Source organism: Acanthisitta chloris, unplaced genomic scaffold (genome assembly GCF_000695815.1).
Source record: "Acanthisitta chloris isolate BGI_N310 unplaced genomic scaffold, ASM69581v1 scaffold17347, whole genome shotgun sequence".
Classification (NCBI taxonomy): domain Eukaryota; kingdom Metazoa; phylum Chordata; class Aves; order Passeriformes; family Acanthisittidae; genus Acanthisitta; species Acanthisitta chloris.
The window spans coordinates 264-20,773 of NW_008682187.1; the positions used below are offsets into that span (position 1 = coordinate 264).

The 20,510-nt window shown below is 51.6% G+C and overlaps 2 protein-coding genes across 2 annotated transcripts; one reads left to right on the plus strand and one right to left on the minus strand.

The window, feature by feature from the left end:
- The first annotated feature begins 16 nt into the window (after nt 1-16).
- VRTN (vertebrae development associated) lies at nt 17-4,660 on the plus strand. The gene is made up of 2 exons (XM_009078428.1): nt 17-63; nt 2,632-4,660. Exons 1-2 carry the CDS (start codon nt 41-43, stop codon nt 4,658-4,660), a joined length of 2,052 nt encoding a protein of 683 aa, XP_009076676.1. The 5' UTR covers nt 17-40.
- Nucleotides 4,661-15,479: 10,819 nt separating this feature from the next.
- SYNDIG1L (synapse differentiation inducing 1-like) lies at nt 15,480-19,021 on the minus strand. The gene is made up of 3 exons (XM_009078429.1): nt 18,575-19,021; nt 17,208-17,345; nt 15,480-15,638 (listed from the first exon to the last, which is right to left on the minus strand). Exons 1-3 carry the CDS (start codon nt 18,995-18,997, stop codon nt 15,480-15,482), a joined length of 720 nt encoding a protein of 239 aa, XP_009076677.1. The 5' UTR covers nt 18,998-19,021.
- Between the last annotated feature and the right edge of the window lie 1,489 nt (nt 19,022-20,510).

The following is a 20,510-nucleotide window of genomic DNA, read 5'->3' on the forward strand; positions in this document are numbered from 1 at the left end:
GAGCTTTTTTGGGACTGGCTGGGGGAACTTGCACTACTGGATGCCACCAGCCCATCAGTTTAGGTGAGGGAACGTGATCTGCAAGTGTTTCCTTATCTGTTACAATGCAAAAGCGGCCAGGCTAGGTAAAACCTCCTTTATCAGCTGTGAAAAGCTCCCTTGGTTACCTCTTGGTGCTCAGGCAGTTTAGTGAGCACTTGTCTGTCGTGTTCAGCTGGCTTCCCTGGGGGTGTGCAGGGAAAAGAGTTCCCTTTCCAGCAGGTCCTCTGTGTTGAGGGCTGCTGGGTTTGATCTGGCTATGAACCAAGTCCCCCAGCTTGTCTGACCTAGGCTTCTGATTTACCCAAGCCCCTCTCCACCCTGCCCTAGGAGTTAATTGCTGCTGTTTCAGCTGTGGGTTTTGCCTTAGGATTGCTCTGGGCAGCAGGAACTGACAGTGACATTGAGGCTGTGGAGTTAGGGCTGAAGAAAAAGCTTAAGTCCTGTGCATTCAGCTCTCCCTCACTCTGTCTCCCTCAAGCTACAAGAAGGCGGGAAATGCCCACTAGGACATAAAGACCAGGGTTGTTGCTGATGCTCCCTAGCCTATGTCAGCTCTTCACCCTTTCCAGAGGAGAAAAAAAGCGCCTGTCTTGCCTTTCCTGGCTCTGCTGGTGGGACAATGCTCAGCAGGCTGTGAGTGCTGAAAGGGGAGGTGTCTGACCCCTAAAGGGTTTGACAGGCCATGGAGAGGGAAGGCTTGGGCTCTGTCAGCCCTACAGCTCTCCTGAGGGATGCCTTTGCTTCAGCTCCTCAAGCACATGTTACCACAGGTTTAGTCAGAATTTCTATCAACTTGTATAAATTTCTATGAACTTCCAGGAGAATAACAATACAGACTTGACCTGAAGTGACAACCCCATACTTTCTCAGAGTAGGATTTAGAACAAGTTTTCTTCCCTGCTTCACAGGGTTGTCTCTGACAACATGCCCCACAGCTGTGGGAGCAGCTGTAAGACGGTTCTGGCCTCTGTCATGCAGTAGGTCTTGGAGGAGTTACGTGCCGGCGAAGGGGCTCAATTTGGTGATTACTTGTGGCCTGATTAAAGACAAGGGGCAGCAGCAGCATGGAGGCTCCTTGTGGTGAAGAGCCTGTATGCATCTGAGTGATTCTGTAGCACCTCATTTTGTTCACGGTTGGATCATCACCAGGGGCTGTAGATGCTGTGGCAATAATAACCATATCTGCATCAGGACTGAGGACTGGGAGAGGTCAGGCAGGACGTCTACTTTACTGCAGAGCTGCTGCTTTTCCTGCCTGGCTCTGCTGTTCCCCATCTTCCCACAGAGCTGAGAGTGCATAGTGATACCTGTGAAGTGTTGTGAGAAGGTGCACTCCAGCTGGGATGTGAATTGAGTAGGCTGCTAAGTGATGCCCTACCTGTTGGGGATGGTATGGGAATGAACCTTAGGAGAAAATGGAGGAGATTGGGCTTTTTATTTGAATGAAGTGTTATGGTTCCCAGGAGAAAACTGGCTCAAGAGGGAGAGACTGGACTGGCTCGGGTGAGGAGACTGGGCTGGCTGGCAGTGAAAGGATGCTGAAGAGGGCTGCACCAAAGAAGCTGGACCATGGGGTAAAGATGGTGCAGTCATCATGAAAGCCCCTGGAGTGGTGGAGGCACAGCCACATAAGTGTCAAAAACCTGGGCAAAAAGGCCAGTGCAGGTTTGACCTTTTGTATTGCATGAGTGGGAACTGGCATAGAGAGGAAGGGAGGGACAGGACTGGGACACACTTAGGTAGGGAGGAGGGCTTACATACAGCCTCTGGACTACCCACCCAGTGCTCACTGTCTCTGCTTTTGGGTTGCCTTCTGCCTGGTAGCTTATCTAGGAGAAGCCTTCCTTTTGTGGCTTCTCTTTGGCTGGTGGTATCTGTCTGCTGAGCAGCAAGTGACATCTAGTGTCAGCTCAGGTAGCAGTAGCCATGGCTTCGGCTGGCTCTGTCTCTACCCATCCCAGCTTGTGTCACAGCAGTTTTTGGTGGCTGTAGCTGCAGTGCCCTGCTCTGAGGGAGTGGACAAGCTCCTAGCCCCTTCTGTTGAGCTTGAACAGTTTGAGCCAGGTCCTTCCATGCCCCCATGCATTGTGGCTCTGTCACAGGTCCCTTCCTGCAGAGATGACAAACATTTTCCCTTTGAGGGAAACCCTTCCCTCTGAGTGCTAGTAGGGGAGTGGTAAAATGGAAAGGATGGAGCTACTGGTGGAAGAGGCAGGTGTAGAAGTGTTACTGGGCACAAAGCCAGGCGTGCAGGATTGGGAGGTGACCTGACTTCTCACCCCGATAGATGCAGTCACTTGTTAGTTTCACTTGGACAAGTGAAGGCTGTGTGCCATGTGTGCTGCCCACAGGAGGTCACTGGAGAGCAAGCTGAGCCCACGTCCAGGTCCCAGGTCTGCTTGTAAGGACCCAGGCTCCCTCCTTTGTCCTTGAGAGTGTGGGTGGAGGGGTGAGCAGGGGCCTTTTCTCTACCCTTTTCCCCCATCCTGTCCTTTGAGCCAGAGCTGGACCTGGAGGCCAGGCCCCTGGCAGTCTGAAGTATGCACTGTCTTCATCTCCAGTGACTTCTTTCTTTTTGCCATACTTCAGGATGATCCAGCGGCACCAGTTGGTGCAGTCTGTGCTGCAGGAGCTACAGGAAGCCACCGAATGCTTTGGCCTGGAGGGCCTCACCAGTGCTGCACTGGAGGCAGAGAGGACCCTGTCATCTTTCTCCCTGCCTGGCTATTGTGGGAGTCAGTTCCAAGAGGAGCTGGAGGTTGACCGGGTAGCCAGGAGCCTCTATCCTGAGGATGCCCCAAGTAACATGCTGCCTCTGGTTTGCAAAGGTGAGGGAAACCGCCTCTTTGAGGCTGCCAGTGTCCTGCTCTGGGGCAACCCCAGCCTCAGCCTGGAGCTGCAGGTGCGTACTGTGGTGGAGATGCTGCTGCACAAGCAATACTACTTGAATGGCATGATTGATTCCAAAGTGATGCTGCAGGCTGCCCGCTACTCCCTCTGCACTGAGGAGACCCCAGAGATGACCAGCCTCCCCATGGCTATCCTTGAGGCCATCTTTGATGCTGATATCAAAGCTACCTGTTTTCCTGGCACCTTTGCCAACATGTGGCATGTCTATGCTCTTGCCTCTGTATTGCAGTGTAACATCTACTCCATCTATCCCATGAGCAACTTGAAGATCCGGCCCTATTTCAACCGGCTCATCCGGCCCAGGAAGTGTGGCCCGCGAACCTCCACACTCCATATCATGTGGTCAGGGCAGCGGCTCTCCCAACAGGTCTTCAAGGCACAGTACTTTGTGGCTGTGGTTGGCCTGGAGGAGCTAGAACCCACAATGCCTTCACCAGAGCCTCCTGTCCAGCCCATGAAGACCCTTGAGCTGCTGAACAGTGACCCTCAGTTGACCTACTCCAACCTGCGTGACCGCTACAGCATTACCAAGAGCACCTTCTACCGCTGGAAGCGCCAGTCTCGTGAACACCGGCAGAAAGCAGCTGCCAGGTTTGCAGCTAAACACTTCCTCCAGTCCTGCTTTCAGGAGGGCAAGATAATCCCCCTCCAGCACTTCCGACAAATGTTTCCAGAAATCTCCCGATCCACATACTATGCCTGGAAACATGAGATGCAGAGCATGGTGAATGGTGATGCCTCTGCTCTGTCTGAGGCCCACAGGTTGCAAGAGCATCACAGGGATGTCCCAGAAAAGGCTGATGTGAATGAGCCAGCAAATTCACGGGGGAGCTTAAGATCCCCAAGTCCTTCCTTAGACCCTATCCAGGCAGGAATCTTCATGCAAGGAGCCAAATCCTACCTGGAGAAATGTATTTCCATGAACACTCTTGTGCCTTACAGGTGCTTCAAGCGCAGCTTCCCTGGCATCTCCAGGTCCACTTACTACAACTGGCGAAGAAAAGCGATCAAGGAGAACCCCAACTTCAAACATCCCCAGTCTCCATTGGATAACCAGAAAACTCTAGCTATAGGAAAGCCATTCCTGCAGTTGAAGCCAAGCAACGTACCTGTTAGGAAGAGGCAAAATGGAGACCGGCCAGCACCCAGGAGTCTCCTGCAGCTCAAGCCTTCTCTGTGCTGGAGAAAGCAGCTGCGAGATGTGGCCAGGAAGCAGGTCCAGCGATGGCAGCTGCCATTCTGCAAGTACCGCCTGCGCTACCCATCTCTCTCCTCCACAGCCTACTGGTTTTGGAAGGGCAGTGGCCTGGCCACCGGGCAGCATCGCCTGCCCTGGACCAGCTCCAGACGGCCATTGAACCAGGTGGCTTCCCTGGCACCTGCAAGAGTGGAGCCAGGCCTCAAGCCTCAGTGCCATGTGGAGGTAGCCACCAAGCACATAGATAAACCAGTGCCAGCCGTGCCACACAACACCACCATTTCAGGATGTGCCATGTCGGAGAGAGCCAACAGCCGGATGTTCGTGATGGATGTAATTGCCACTGCCCAGTTCAAGGCACAGGCTAAGCTGTTCCTGCAGCAGCGCTTTGAGTCGAAGACCTTCCCAACCTACAAGGAGTTCAGCGCCCGCTTCCCGCTTACAGCCCGTTCCACCTATTACATGTGGAAGCGTGCCCTGCACGATGGGCTGACACTGGTGGATGCCTGAGTGCCAGTTGTCAGCTGGCTTGGCTACAGCTCCTCTGCTGACATGCCCTTTGGCTCTCCGGTGGGGTGCCAGGCCTGAGGCCTCACTCTAACTTTTGTTCTGGTTTGGTTTGGTTTTGTTTCTAGTTGCTGGCTTTCTTTTCTGTGTGGTTCAATCAGGTATGGAGGCATCCTTAAAGTACCCATTCCCAGAGACTGTGGAGTGGAAGGAGAAGGCACTGAGGTGCCCCAAAGGAGAGGGGCCAAGGAGCTGTCCTCTCTTTTCACTCAGAGGATGAGCAAGGGAGAGGCAGTACAGTGCCAGTGTCATGGGATGCTGTTGCACCTGTTAAAGTCTCTCTGTCCCATGCAGTTGCTTGAACGAGTAATGTGGTTGTGCAGGATAAGCATGGAGGTTCCCAGCATCTCCTCTGTGAGCAGAGCAGTGCTGGCTCAGCTGTGGTTGAGGAGGTGCTTGAGGAGTGCTCAGTTTTGTGAGGAGCATTTTTGGTTTGGGTTGTTCCCAGCTAAGGAGAAGAAAAACTTCACTTGGGTTCAGTGCTGATACCACCTTGGTTTTCTGGGTCTTAATACCTCTTCTGACTGCCCTGATCTTTTCTAGAGAGAGCAGAGGTTTGTAGAGGAGGGGACTTGTTTGTGTCCCCACTGTAGTATGTCTGCTGGGAATGCTAAGCTGGGAGTCTGTGTCCTTTTTGCAGGCTCTGGAGAAGCTGTCCCTGACCTTTCTGGTCTTGTAGCAATAAACTTTCACACAAACCCTTACTCGCTCAGCTGGAAGCTGCCTTAGTTTTCTAGGGTCTCTCTTCCCTGATGCCTGGGAGAAGGCAGAGAGACTGAACCTTGTGTGCCCAGTGACCCTGCATCCCCTGTGCTGTGCTACAAGCAACAAGGATTTCTCCTTGCAGCAAGCCTGGATGCGTATATCTCACTTGTAAGAAACCAAAGCAATAAAGACTCTTCAACACCTAGTCCTGTGTGGTTTCTCTCTTGATGTGTGATTTCTAGGCAAGGCTTTTCCCTCCTTGTCTGCTTTCTAAAATTGTCTTGTAGGCAGGGAGAGCATGTGCACACCTCAATCCCTGCTCCAGAGAAGGTCCTCTTCTGGGTCCTGGTGGGGACTGTCTGCTGCTTGGCAATGCTCTGGAGGCCTGGCAGGAGCTGTGCTCTCCCTGGTAAGAGGCCAGGGCTTGCCTCCCAGATGAGATGCAAGGCTGGAGATGACCCAGTGGGCACAGGATGGCAGGGATGCAGCGTCAATGTCTGAGATGTTGGTGGTCCTGCTCTGAAGCGGTGGTGCTTACTGGGAGTCTTAAACTGGCTGTTTCCACCTCTGCCCTATGAGCATCTTAGGGTGCAGGGCTGTGGAGACCTCTGATTCCAAAAAGCCTCATCCCCTTAGTGTGTGAGTTCTCCTGTGGTGTCTGCCAGCACAGCTATGCAGGACTAAGCTGTAGTAGGTCTGAGGCTGCTGCTACCACTGAGGATTGTGGTGACAACTGCAGCACTTGCTCCTATTTCCTAGGAAGTTGCCAGAAGTCAGAGCAACCTATAGATTTGAGGGAAGAGCCTCCCAAGCCCTGCATTGACAAGGTCAGCTCCTGAGTCTGGGTCAGCAGGACTGAGTCATGCCTTTCCTACCCTCAGGTCTTTGCAGGGACATTAGGAGCTTTGGTGACCTTGCTAAGAATTGAGATGCCATGATGCGTGTTTTGGTGTATCTGTCCCCCATCCATCCTCCTGCTTCCCAATCTTGCTCGCAAATAACATTTTTCTTCCCTCAAGGTGTCTGAGACCTCTCACTGGGTGCTTGCAGTCCAGTCTTGCTTCACTCCCTGTAAGCCTCCTAGGCAGTGGGGCCCTATTCTAGGAAGCTCTGCTGAGCTTTCCTCTGCAGCAGCCCACAGGAGAAAGGGTTGCTCAGGGTTGTTCTGTGGTGTTCTTGGGTATGAGCTGTGTGGTGCAGCAGCACTGAGCCAGCATTGGGGGCATCTCTTAAGAAATGATTTAGCTCCTTGTCCTGGGTGATGGTGAGATCTCGCCAGTACTCATGCACTCCAGTATACCCTGTGTGGTCCCAGAGGAAGGGATCTGGGGCAGTGGGTGCTCCATGAAGGGAGGCATGTAGGGAGCAGTGAGCTGCAAAGCAGTGCTGTGTGCTGCTGCAGAGAGCCCTGGGCTCTGTGTGCCAGGAAGTAATTGGAGTAATTAGCTACCAGAGACGTCTCACCAGTGAACCCCTCTAAGGGAGTGAGCTGGTAATTACTCCAGAAAGATTACCTCTGTCTCCAAAGTGCTGGAGGCTGGAGATAGCTGCTTTCAGCAGCCATGGTGGCAGCAGCAGCAGCAGCTGTGAAGATGGATGCAAGACCCCCAGAGTGCTCCCTTCCTCATCTGAGCCAAGGGAAGCAGCAGGAAGAGTGGGTTTTCTGACTATGGGTGCTAACATGGGCCCCATTTGGGTGGTGCTGAGGCTGGGGCACACCATGCCTGGCAGCAAGGTTAGGGCATCCATCAGCATGGCACAACAAGGTGAATGGCAGTCAGCTGCTACTGGGGGCAGATGGACATCAAGAGAGCCTGGGTAAGCCTCTGCGGTGGGGCCCAGTGTTCTGCAGGGCAGAGGAATGACTTCTCCTGCTTCCCATTCCAACTCTGAACTGAGAGTGTTGCATGCATCACAATGGGGCAGTTGCAGGATGAATCTCTTCTGGGTGCTGGCTCCAACTTTTTGCAAGATATTTTTTAGAAGCCCTGGTTAAGAGATCTACTCTTGATAGCTTTTTTGCCCTTAGCTGGATGCCTGGGTGGGGCATGGTGGGGAAAATAATATTCATCCCTCTGAGGGTTTTTACAAGTGCCTTTATGTTTCTCCCTCCCTATGCCTTGATGGCAGCAGGCCATGGTGGGTGACTGCCACTTGACACCACTTAAATTGCAGGTGCTTGTTAGTTACTGATGTAGTTTGTGACTGAGCAGAACTTAAATGGGGGTGGGAATTGTAGCACTTGATTTGTACCTATCATGCTGCTCTCATGTTGAGCTGGTGGTGGGAGATGAATTTGAGGCAGCCTCAGCTGCTCCACATCGTGCAGCCAGGTACCAGCCTGTAAATCGCTCCCTTTGCATTCATGTAGTGAGGTTTAGCTCAGGTGCCACCTAAACTCCCTCACAGATAGGTGCTTACAAGCACTGACCCCATAAAAGATGAAAATTAAAAGAGGACTGAAAAGCAGAGGCTGGGGGGCTGCAAAGCCCGTGGGGAGCAGCCCTCCACCTGTCTGCAATTTAGGGCTCTGCTCTGCCATTACTATACCCTATTCACATCCATGGGAGAGGGTTTGCAGGTGCAGAAGGTGGGCAGTGCAGCAGAGCCTGCCTGGATGTTGTGCTGTGGGAATAGTTGATTATGCCCAAGCAAAGCTTTGGGGCACTTAACTGTTATGTGTTAGCTCAAGTAAGGCTTTGCCTCCAGATTTTGCACAGGCAGCTGGTTTGTTGGTACAAAGAGCAAGTGTTGGTCTTAAAAGCATCTCAAGGTGGTGAAAGGGTTGCAGTTCACAAGATAGCTCCTGTCATTTGCTGGGATCATCAGAGTGGAGATATAGCAGCTGCAGGAACATAGAAAGGTCAGTACCACCATTCGAAACTGCTCATGAGTTGACAAGCATAGCAGCAGTTCATTATCAAGAATATCTCTTTGGAGAGGGAAAGAAAGAAGATGAGGACAAAAAGAGTAAAAGGGATCTTTTGGATCAAACCTCTGCATGGTTCCCTCCATAGGTCCAGACTATAAGCAACTAGTGCTGCCAAGCCTACTCATTTGTTGAGACAGAATCCCTTCCCTTCTGTGCCCTGGGGTGTTTGTGGGGAACCACTTGCTTCTGTCCCAGCAGGTTACACCAGCCACTGCCAGGTTCCTGTTCTACCCCCTCTCTGCCTCCTTCCCATTAAAATTCATCTCATGTGCTGTGGCTGAAAATGTCTCGTGGAGTCCAGCTGTGCCCCACCACTGCCTTGCCATTATCCTACATGAATATTTTTGCTGAATCAATTGCCCAACATCAGATCTGCCTTTTTCATGCTGGAGCAATGGCTCAGGCTTTTCCCTGGTTGCTGTCAGATGAGGAGCTCCCTGCCTGTTGCAGCAGTTCCTGCTGGCAATCCTTCATCGCATCTCCCTACATTTCATCCCATCTCCACTCCTCCTGCCTTCAAGGCAGCCCAGTTTCTTTACTCTTCTGTATTTCAGAAACTTTCCTAATTTGTCTCATTAGCAAATGGCACTAAGGCACCCTTCCTTTCTATGCTGACTTGTTACTGAAAATATGAAAGAGCACTCCTCATGTGGATCCTCAAGGATTTTGCCCTCCAGCCCAACTGATCTTCTAAAATACCAATAACTCATTAATACCTGTCCTAGCTTTCTTGAACCAACCTGACAACTGTTGTTGTGGCTCCATCCCAGCAGTTTGGCCAAGGTCCAGATGCAGCATTCCCAGCCTTTCCTCTTCTAGAAAACAAGTGAGCTGATTTGTAATACTAATTTAGCACAGTCAACATCTGGAAAATACTGGAGTTTTGGAGAAAGTACTCAGATATGAAAGCACTTCAGGAAGGAATACGTCCATCTTTCTAGCCTAATACTGTCAAGAGTTGGCTGCCTGTGCCTAGACTTTGATATACTACTTTGAGGATGGCGTTTTGGCAAATACTGCATTTATTTCCTTTCATTTCTCATGTTCGTTTGCTGCCTCTCCCCATCCCTTGTCTATGATTCCAGTAAACACAGCACTGGGAAAGGTAGGAGAGCTGCAGTGGGATAGACACCTCCAGCTGAACTCAGGTGCTTGAGAGTAAAGTTGTATCTTCCTGGCACTTCTGTAACTGCATTAGTCTGGGCAAGGAGCCTGCCTGTGTGCTGGGAAGAACTCCTTGCTCATGGGGCTGTCCCATAGCTTTCCATGCCAGTAGAAGGCAGCACTCCAACTTGCATGAGACTGGGATTGATCCTTCCTCACATTTTGATTAAGCAACAAGATTGATTTAAAACTGAAGCAAGCAAACACACTGATGATTAAAAACCAGTTAAACACCATGTTTCCAAAAGTAAAGAGGGAGCTGTTGTGGACTGGGGGGATTTCTGCTGGGAAGCCTCCTAAAGGCTTCAGAGGATTGGAACAAGCTAAGTGAAGCCCTGCAGCCAGAAAAGCTCCTGAGCAGAAATGGGGGGCAGGAGTGCCATGGGGTGAGGAGAGGAGAAAGGCTTTTGCACCACTGCCCTCATTCTGTCCCACCCTCTGGCCGTATCTGGCCTAGGACCTCACAAGTTGGGTGATTCTGGCACTTGTTAGTCTCGAGTCTCCACAGCTACCAAAGTATCACTAGTGAGGATATTTAAATTGCATCTTTAAGATGCACTTGTGGTTCACCTGCAAAGCCCTTCCTTGTTCTGAGATCCAGCCTGGGTATCAACTACAGCAAAACTGAGGTCAGCTCAGAGGAGCAGAACACCTGCAGATGTGGTTCCCAAACATCCCTGTGCCTGGACACTGCTGGGACAAGGAGGGGAACAATGGGGAGGAGGCTGTGCTGGGGTACAGCTCCTTGGCACCACAAGGGACAAATGAGCAGTGGAGGATGATGCCAACCCCCTCCAGTGTGTCATTCTCACACTAACCAACCCCTTCAGTGGCATCACTGCAAGCTCCATGGCTCACCAGTGACCATGGGGACAACATCTGCCTTGTCACCACCTATTGCTCTGTCCCCTCTTGACACCATTTGTCCTCTTGGCCCATAGGGACAGCTTGACCCCAGCAGTGTATTCCTGCATGTCTGGCTACTGGAGGCTGTGGAAGAGTGAGCTGGTGACTGCATCTGCAGGGAGAGGAAAGATAATGAGCCTCCTGATTTCCTAGCAGCTGATGCCTGAATGATGGCTCTTAATTGGCTTCTCTCTGCAAAAATTCTCTCCCAGCAGCCCCAGGAGAGATAGAATTGCCACAGGCTGTGCCTCCCCACACTCTCTCCACTGCAGGCTGTTTTGGGGCAGCAAAGAGGAAAGGATAAGCTAGGTGAAGAGATGCACTGCTAAATGCTTTTATAAATTTTTTTGACAGAAATAGAAAATTTGCTCTTAGATAATTAGCTATTTCCTTACTGGATTACTGTGAAGGGAAAACACTGACTGTGCTATTAAGTGAGCCAAAGGACTTGCACTGCTTTAATTTCCTTGTGTCTCTTTTCTCACCATCCCCCAGAGGACAGATGGGGAGAGAATCAAGACATTTCTGCCCCACCAGCATGGCTGCAATTCTGCCCCACTGATGGGCACTGCTCAGAGAGCAGGTGGTGACTTTGCCTCTGCAAAGGGCTTTGTCCTCCTAGGCAGTGAAGGTGCTGGGAGTGCAGCAGGAAGGACACCCACATCATGCCCTGGTGGTTTCCACATCACCTGCCTCGGGGCTGACCCCGAGGAGGAGCAGCTTGCCTGAGGGTGTGTGGGAAGACCAGTGTTCCAGTGAATCCCTTCAGCTGGGTCCCACAGGAGTCTTATGTCCCCCACAAACTGCACCAGCTTCTTTCCTTGTGGGGAGTGAGATCCAGCGTGGCTTCATCCCAGCATCTCTCATCACCACTCCCCAGCCACCATTTGTAGCCAGCAGCCCTGTTTTGGCAGGCTGCAGCACTTGCCGAGGGGCGAGTGTTGCGAGCAGAGCTGAGGGACGCAGGCAGTGTCTCAGATGCATTGGTTGCTCAGATCTGTGCTGAGGCGCTGGTGCTTTTTTCCTCAGCAGCTTTCTTCCTGGCTTCATCCCAGAACGAGGCAGGACTCAAAGACCACCCCCACCCTTGGCACAGGCTACATCTGTCCTGTCCTTAGCTGCTTCTGAAGGAAAAGGCCCACCAGAAAGTACTCACCTTGACACTGTGCCTGTAACAAAAGGAGCCCAAGCTGGAAGATGACATGTTTCCCACTGCTGGGAAAAGAAACCAAATCCTAGTGCACCTCAGAGAGTGTTGCTCCGAGTTCCTGGCGGAGTGAAGAGTACCTCCAAGGTAGGAGAGGGATGGAGGGGATGTTCAACCAGCCCAGGGACTGGGGCTGACTTGGTCCCCAAGGTCTTGCTCTCACAGCAAGGAGAGCATCTGGGACACCTGGTGATGGCACTTGTTGCAATCCAAAAGCCACCCAGTGTGTGAGGTAGAGGAGTGTCTGGGCACAGATTAGGCAGGGGGGTAGGGAATGGGCTTTCTGGTGTCTGTTTCATGGTGTCATTGGCTTAGGATGAGGGCTGGGAGCACTGGTGGGGCAGCTGGGCCAGGGCATGGGCATTCAGGCAGCAGTGAGCAGAAGAGTGATGGGACAGGATTGCTGGGGCCAAAGGGTTGTCAGACTGGCTGTGCCTGTGCTGGGGATGCCATACACCACCTGCAGCCAGCTGGTGGGGAACTCGGTTTCAAATGGATATCCTAACTATGGAGAACAAATTACTGATGAATGGAGAAGGGGCAGCTGTTCTGATATGTCATGGAACTCTTCAGCACCTCTTGTGATTATTTTAGAAAGCTCTGGGATGCAGGGAATGACAGCAGGTTGTGGTGTATGCCCTTGTAGGACTTCACTCTTTAACCAACCTTCCTTCACCCACATCTCAGAGAACACCAAATTCTCCCTCACCAGCCACCAGGAATCTTGCTCCCTCACTACCCCTCTGCACAGGTGCAGATCACCTCTGCACTCCCTGCCCTTTGCATCACCGCCCACAGCCATGACCTGCTGGGCTCCCTGCATTCCCTTCTTTCTGGATAGATATTTTGCTGGGACAGAACTTGAGGCTATTCCTCTGCCCCAAATTTCTGAGTATCCCCTATGGAAACATGACCATTACAGAGCTCTGATGTAGGGCTGGTGGTCCTGGTTGGGAGAGGGAACCCTTCTCTGGGAGGACAGGAGGGAAGGAGTGAAGAGTCACCTCTTCCACACCCACTGGTATGGTTTAGTTAAATAACTTCTTTGTAAGCTCAGTTGAATTTCTGGAGCTTGTGTCTTCCCTGACGGCTGTGCCTTATTGCCCTTTTGCTTCCTTCCCTTCTGCTCAGGCGGCTGCAGCAGGCACTGTGAGTCTATAATAAGTTATTCAGCAGTGATCACCACGCTGGTCCTTGGATTTCAATTTCCACATGTTTCCCTTCAGGCTGTTTCCAACTAATTTCTTCATTTGCATAATGCCCCTCTTAGGGATGCTCTGGCACAGCCCCTTCTCCCCCGCTTTGACAAGATCAGCAGAGATTCAGACTGTTAGCGGAAAACACTTTAATTCTGTTGACCCTTTAGCCTGGTCCTTCCCCATGCATCTCCAATTAAAAAAAGACAAAGAAGCAGTTTGGGGTGCAGGGGGACAGGGTGCCCACGGGGAGTGGGCTGAGGGCTGCTGCCTCCCTCTCATCCCCCAGGGGTCCCTGGAAAGAACCAGCTGGAAGAATTACAAATTCAGAGGAAAATGCACTTTCTTATTGTAGATTCTGGTCTAGCACCCCCAACAGATTTGTCTGGACCTGAATCAGCAGGGATACTCCCACCCCTGTCCCCCAGCTGGGGATGCTTGAAAGAGAGAGGAGGGCTTTAGCTGGGATGGCACTGAGCTGGGGGGGTAGGGTGGTGAGGCTCGTTGCCCCTGCTGCAAGGGCACCCATGGGTACAGACATCCCCACTCCTGAAATAGTGCTGTTGTCCTGCTTGGTTATTGGGAGGGATGGACATTGGGGAAGGCTGAGCACATGCAGGAGAGGGGAATGAAAACTGCCACTCTGCTGCTGGGTAAGTGCCCCTTGCCACTCCTCTCTAAGCCACTTCACCTCTTTTGGACAGCCCAGCCCTTTCCTGCAAATTCTGTCTCTCTGTCCACCATCAGAAACAAGATCTGTTTATTCCCTCCTGATGTTTGTATTCTTATGCCCCTCGTCAAGCACATTTTATGTTTCTACTACACACAGAGCAGCCTGCACAAACATGATACTCCAGTCTCTCTTTCTCCTAATTCTGGTCCATCCTCACAGGACAGAAAGCCTACAGCACTATCCCACTCTCAGTGCTAGTTGCTCACTGTGATCTACATTGAAATAATCTCCTTCCAAGTTGCCCAGACACCAGCTAGATTATAACTTCCTTTGGGAACTGTGTAAGCATCTCCTGGTTTAAGCAAGTGCGGCACTCCAGCAAAGTTCATCTCTTTGCTAGCCAGCTCTACATTCTTATAAACAGTCTTTTCTCCTGCTTTTTTATTAGCTCTTCCATGTTATAAAATGTAATGGGAACTTTCAGACCAGCTTCTGTACAGGTCTCTGATGTGCTTCTCTCTTTTATGGCTCAAGTACAACAACAATCGCAGACATTAACATGCTTCTTTAGGATGAAATGTACATTTGAATGGCACCCAGCTAGAGGAACATGCTGAGCCTCTTGCAAAGCTGGCTGCTGGGAAGGTGGTGAGAGGCACCCAGAGACTGTCTGCAGTCCCCTACACATGGGAGAAGAGGCGACAGGAGAGTCATGGCCAGGGAGAGGAGGGAGGGTCAAGGTGCATACTGGGGAGTGGAGGGTGAGGCATGGCTGCTTAACATCGGCCCTTTGGGGCAATCACTGCCTTCATGTCCAGCTCTGAAGCACTTGGCATATTGCTGGCAACATATGAATTAGCAAAAGTAAGATGTATGTGGGGATGCTTGGGATATCCTTGACAGGAGAGGCTTTTGGATGGAGATACCCCTTTCCTAGGTATGGGAAGGAGTGTGTTGGGGTCACCCCATGTGTCTCAGGCTCCCTCCACATCTTCCCTCACTGGATCTCATCCCCTTGCAAACAGCACTGCCACCCCAGGCTCTGTGTCGTGCTAGCCTTTTCTTTCCATCCCTCTGTGTTCAAGGCCCTGACCTACTGCCACTAGTGGCAAGAACCCACCCCTCCCAGGTCACTACTTAGGTAGAGATTTCCATTACAAGTCTTTTCAGGGCCCAGCACTCTGGGATGGCAACTTTACAGGGGCTCAGACTTGCAGTCATGATGACAGTCATTATTAACACAGAGAAAACTTTGCTGTCTTTACCAGCTTGCACCAACAATGGGAGAGATATTGTGCAATCACCAGCCTGCCTTCCTCCTTGTTTCTGGTCTGGGATGGGCCAGTAACTGGGATGTTCTCCTGCGGATCAGGGATCTGTTTGCAGAGTGATGCGAAGACCATGCCCTTTGGTCTTGTCCATGCTCTGTCCTCCTACTTCACCACAGCTGAGGGGCCAGGTGCCACCCCATGACACTGAAGTGAGAATGTCCCCATCACAGGAGTCTGAAGGTCCCACCAGGACTCTGGCCTCCCAGAGGAAACAGCAGTTATTCCCTGGCAACATATGCCATCTCCTCCCTGTGTGCCCCCTCTACAGGCTGAGCCTGGGCATCAATGATGGATCTTCCAGCTACAGGGCTGGGAAGGGTAGCTGTGGCCCCAGATCAGGGGTGGTAGCACCAGCCCAGCAGCAGTATGCAGTTTCTTTCACATCTTCCACCAGGCAAATGTGCTCCTCGCAGTTCCAGCAGCCATGTTGGTGCTCAATTCCCTATTGTTGGATGGTGGCACCCCACAGCCTCGTGGAGAACAGGGGGCTACTGTTTGTCTGAAAGGGGAAAGGACCTGTGTAGGGCATCCATGCCAGGGTCCTGCTGTGCAAGCAGCCCTTGCAGGCACTGGTGCTCTGTGCTCCACAGGAACGCTCAATCCCAGGAGGGCCAGTGGCCAGGGACAGCAGTGACATGCAGCCAACAGCTATACATGGCCCCCTTTCGAGAGATAAGCGATCAGTGCTACCACCACCCCGATGTACACTCCTGTGCCAATGGTTATGGAGAGCGCAGCAAGGAAGAGAGCTCGGCGGGAAGCTGAACTGGCCAGATGGAAATCTCCTTTGGAGACAGCCTTGCTGGTCTGGAAGGAGAAGAAACAGTTGTTGCTCACAGCTGTACCAACCTGGCCTTTTAACCAGCGTGCATTAGTTTCACTACTGAATCAGTCCCCCCTTCCCTGGTCACTGCATCCCATGGAGGCTGGGAACAGACAGCAAGGTGTCCGTCAGTCCAGGAGGGTTCAGAGCAGCAGTACCACCTACACACATTTCCCTGTGGATTTTGCCTCCAGGGTTTGCCTCCAGGCTGTTTGTCTGAAAGCACCCATCTGGGCACTCAGCCAGAGCTGTGAATGGGCAGCTAGACCCTCGTAAGACCAGGCAAACGGTTGGTGCATGGGTTGATGACTGTGTGGTACCAACTAGATACCAGTATACCCCATACAGATATATAATGGGTACTGTCCAATCCCAGGGAGCTGACTCCAGACAGCATGGTCCATTGGTCTGGGTGTACTGCCACCTGATTTTTCCTGCACAGGGTTTTCACTTGAAGCCTATTTGCTATAGAAGGGCTGATGGAGCCACCTGATGTGAGTGTTGACTCTCTGGGATGGCAACTTCCAGCTTCTCTGAGTGCTCAGGGTACATTCCAAGCTGCTCTTTGTATTACCTACTACTTGTGTTCAAGTTGCCATGTGGAGATCAGGGCACTCACTGTCCTTAAAGAAATGGTCCATACCTCAGTGAGTTAACAAAAGGGGTAGTTATAGCCAATGGAGCTAGATGTAGTTGCCCCACATACATCATCACGTGGAGAATGCACCGTGCTATCTTGCACCCTGTGGGGAAATGTGAAATCAAGTGCTCCTTGGGTCTGAATCAATAAATGTTTCCTCTGCCGCTCACCACCTCTGTGCCAGGCATTCATGTTATATACTTTTCCATTTCTGTTCCTATCCTTTGGAATTAACTTCCCCCCATCTATTCTTCGTACAGCAGAATCTATGCAAATGTGGAGTATATCCCTTGGCTCTGCATGAATTATTCTGGGTCAACAGTAATGCAAGTGAGTCCAGGCTCCAAGCTAAGCCCTCAAGAAGGCAGCAGATCCTCTGAGCTGGTGTGACCTAAGGGCTACCACCCTCTCCAGCCTCTGCTAGCCTGGCATTGGCACCCACAGCTTAACCAATGCACATCAGAAACAAGTGCAAGAGAGGAGCTGTATTGTGATGTGGAGACCAGGCTCCACTTTGTGTCCAGTCTCCAGAGCAGCCTGGCTCCCATGGTGTGAGCTGCCTTAGATGGGCATGGTGTAGAACCTCTGCACTGCTGGAGGATGGGAGGACAGGTGGGAAAATGCCTTTTCCTTAGCCCGGCGGGAGGGTGAGAAACTGGCCAAGAGAAGCACCAGTTCTCTAAATAACACACAAAAGACCCAAAGGAAAAGCCTGACCTCCAGTAACGCACGCAAAAGCTGGAGAACTTGCAACCCCAAAACAATTGTGGAGACATCCAGGAGCATCCTGTCCCTCAACCCTCAAAGTTACGGCCATGGAACGGAGGATGCTGGTCATCTCCAGGTCCACTGTGGTTTGCATGGCCCTTGCTCCAGTGCCCAGGGCACGCAGGCAAGCAGAGGGATCTCTTACCCCTTGGGAGAAGTAGAAGGCAGCAATCCCCAGGGGCCAGAAGCAGCACAGCATGGAGAAAAGGGCCAAGCCCAGGTGGTCCCGGGGGGGAAGCATCAGGAAATGATCCTCACTTTCACTGTCGCTGGAGGAGTCGCTCTGCAAAACCAGATGGATTCAGTACACGCCCACCTTCCCACACCGCCCCGGAGGCTGCGCCTCAGCCCCTCGCCTCCCAGCTCCTGCTCTCTCCTAGTCACATATTCTTTTATGTTTCCCACCAGCAAAATCACGGAGTGAATTTCAAAAATATTTTAGACTCTTCAGCGTAGTTTGATGAGGAACAATGTAGCTCAGCAAATTCAAGAGCAGAATGGATTCTCGGGTCCCTGCCAGAGCAAATGCTGAGCTCACTTGCTAGAGGTCTGGGATTTCCCTGTGTTAGAGAGAGTCTTAAATATCTTCAGCTTTGGCAGAACTGGCTGTTTGTCAGCTTAAACAAACTTAAACAAAGTGCCTTATCCCCATTAGGGACTGGGAGATCAATATCCTGCTAAAATAATTTAGGAAGTGAGGGAAAGCTGTTGAATTGGAGCCTCTATCACAGAGGCAACATGCCCTGTCCTCTTAGTGAGTGCATTGCTAAGTGGCTGCAGTCAGCCCTCCTGCCTTTGGGCACTGCTCAGCCAGCCTCAGACCACCCTGGAAGTGATGGGTCTCGATGGGGAAGGCACACAGAGGTGTGGACACCCCTGCTACCATCTGAAAAGGTCACACCACCAGCACCGAAAGCAGCAGAGCTGCGCTTGTTCATCAGACATCAGCTCCAGTGGGCTCCAGAGATCCCCTCCCACCTCTCAAAGTCTTGGATGATATTCCCAGCCTTGTCACCACTGCTCAAGCCATGCTGGGGCATAGCACAGCAACGAGGCTGCTTTGTCAGCTCTCATTCTTCCTTTGCAGGATTCATCCTGTCTTTATATAAAAGCCTTCTCTCAGCTGCTGGCATCAGGCATGTGAATTTTGCTGTTATGCAAGAATTGCTGTTTCTCCTCAGCTCAAGTGCCACAGCAGCAACAGGCTTGACAAAGGGACCCCATATCCCAAGGGTCCTGCAGAGACACACCTCCCCTTTGGTCCCAGCAGCATGCAGCCAGGCTGCTTTTAGGGAAGCTGACCTCCTTCTGAGGTCAGCAGTGAGGAAAAAGGAGCAGAAATGATAAAGAAGAAGAAATACTGGGTGCAAAGGGAGAGGCTGGTGAGGCAGGAGTTGGTAGGGTCTAGGTGGGGAGCTCTGAGGAAAGAAGGGAGAGTAACTTACCAAGAATTTGAGCCAATGTCCAGAATTACCAGAGGAGTTTAGTGCCATCCCACCTGGCAAAGCTCACCTCGTACTCCTGGAGCTCCTCTTCCTCCACCTCATAGGACACAGTTTGGATGTGACTCTCTACCAGGCAGGACCCTTGTGCCTCATGCCCATCAGGAGCTTCAGATGGAGCCTCTTTGCTTTCCGTAAAAGTGGTCTCGCAGCTTTCCGTCTTGCTGTCCTTGGCCTTGAGTGTCGTCTCATCCTTCACAAGGATGAAACTGGGGCCATACAAGGCTTCAACAGCCAGCTGCAGGGAACTGGCATCCAGCAGCTGGTGAGTCCTGGCACCGCCAGTGTTTTGGAAGATGTAGGAATACAGTTTCCCCTGGCAGCGATGACTGGGGTAGTCCTGGCTGTGATGCTGGTGGTAAGAATAGCTGCTGCGAAGGTGTCCGTTGGCCTTGGCCAAGAGCGGGTTTTGGAGCTCGCGCACGCTCTCCATGCTGCTGGCGGTGGTGGTGGAGGAGAGATCCTGCAGGAGCAGAGAGAGTGGGAGGGAGGAGGCTGTTGTTTCAGCAAGGCAAGGGAGCAGAAAAGCCTCTCGCCCATGCAGAGTCAATGTCAAGGCAAAGCTCGTAGGAACAGAAAGATTTGGCAATACTGGAGAAAACGAGCCCTCCCCACCTCTGCACAGCTTGAATGCTATCTCAGCAAACGGAGCATCTCTTCATCTCTCCCCAGCTGGTAGTAAGATAAGGATGCAGTCCTGCAACACGATGATCTGATTCAGGCTGGATTAGGATGAGGATTTGCTGTATCTATAATGTATCTTCAGTTAGCCACGTGCAGACTGATAGGAAAGGACCTACTGCATCTTTTTTGCTGGTTCATAATGTGTGCTGCAACAGAGCCTAACACACAGCACAGAAGTAGATAAGATGCTGACAAACACTCGAGGAGCCTCCCTGACTTCCCAGAGCAGAGGATCACGCAGTGAGTTACAGCCCTCTGGACATACACATACACCTAATTGGCTTTCAGGTACATGGGAGGTTCTCTAGGGTTCTTCCAAGGCTGAGCTGGGGCTGGGGCAAGAGCAGTGAGCCACTAAGGGAAGCCAGGGGGCTGCAGTGAGGACATGGAGGTGGTGTTTAGGCTGGGGTGAGAGTGTTGGATGCTCAGCCAGCTGTTTGGAGGAGAGATGTGGAGACTAAAGGGGCGACCCCATAGAGTTTGGTCCACTTTGAAATGATGACATTTTAAGTAAATGACCCATCACATCAAAGCCCTGTTTAAACCAGCTCCACCCCTGGGTACAGTGGCAGCTGTACAGCCCTGGCTCTGGGCCACCAGCTTCAGAAAACACTGAGTCCAAGTGGGATCCTCAGCTACAAATGTCAACATGGGTTTCTTCCTCAAGGAAATTCACCCCTCTCTCCCTTCCTCCATTTCAGAGTGCTGAAACCTTGTGCTGGGTTAGTTTTTTTCATGGAAATTTCTGAGATGAAATATTTCCACCCCTTTTCTTCAGAGGAGCATTTGCTATTTCAGATTCCCAACCCACCCTGGCACAAAGAAAACGTGCAGTGAAATATCAGTATTCCCCAGGAGAGAGAAACAATTACTTTGTGCTCTTCAGTACCTGAGCCCCATGTTTTAGTGTCTCTCTAGCACATTACAGACCATGCCACCTTATTGCCTCGCCAACCCCAAATGTTCCTGTCCTCCTCACAGGCCTTGGTCACTGACTCCTCTGCAGGATGCTGTGTAGGAGGGGCACACTTCCTCCTGCTATAGGATTCCCAGAGGTGCACTAGGCTTTCTGATAAATAACACATCACCTTGGTTTTAAATCTGTTCTCAAGAAGAAAATATAAATAAAGAAGCTGGAGATGAAGACTCCAGAGAGTGGAAAGCCCAAGTGGTCCTGTTCCATTGGCCAAACTGCCACACGATGCAGGTTTGGGTGTCATGCATGGTGTTAAATGGACCTATCTGTGAACTTTGTTCTGACA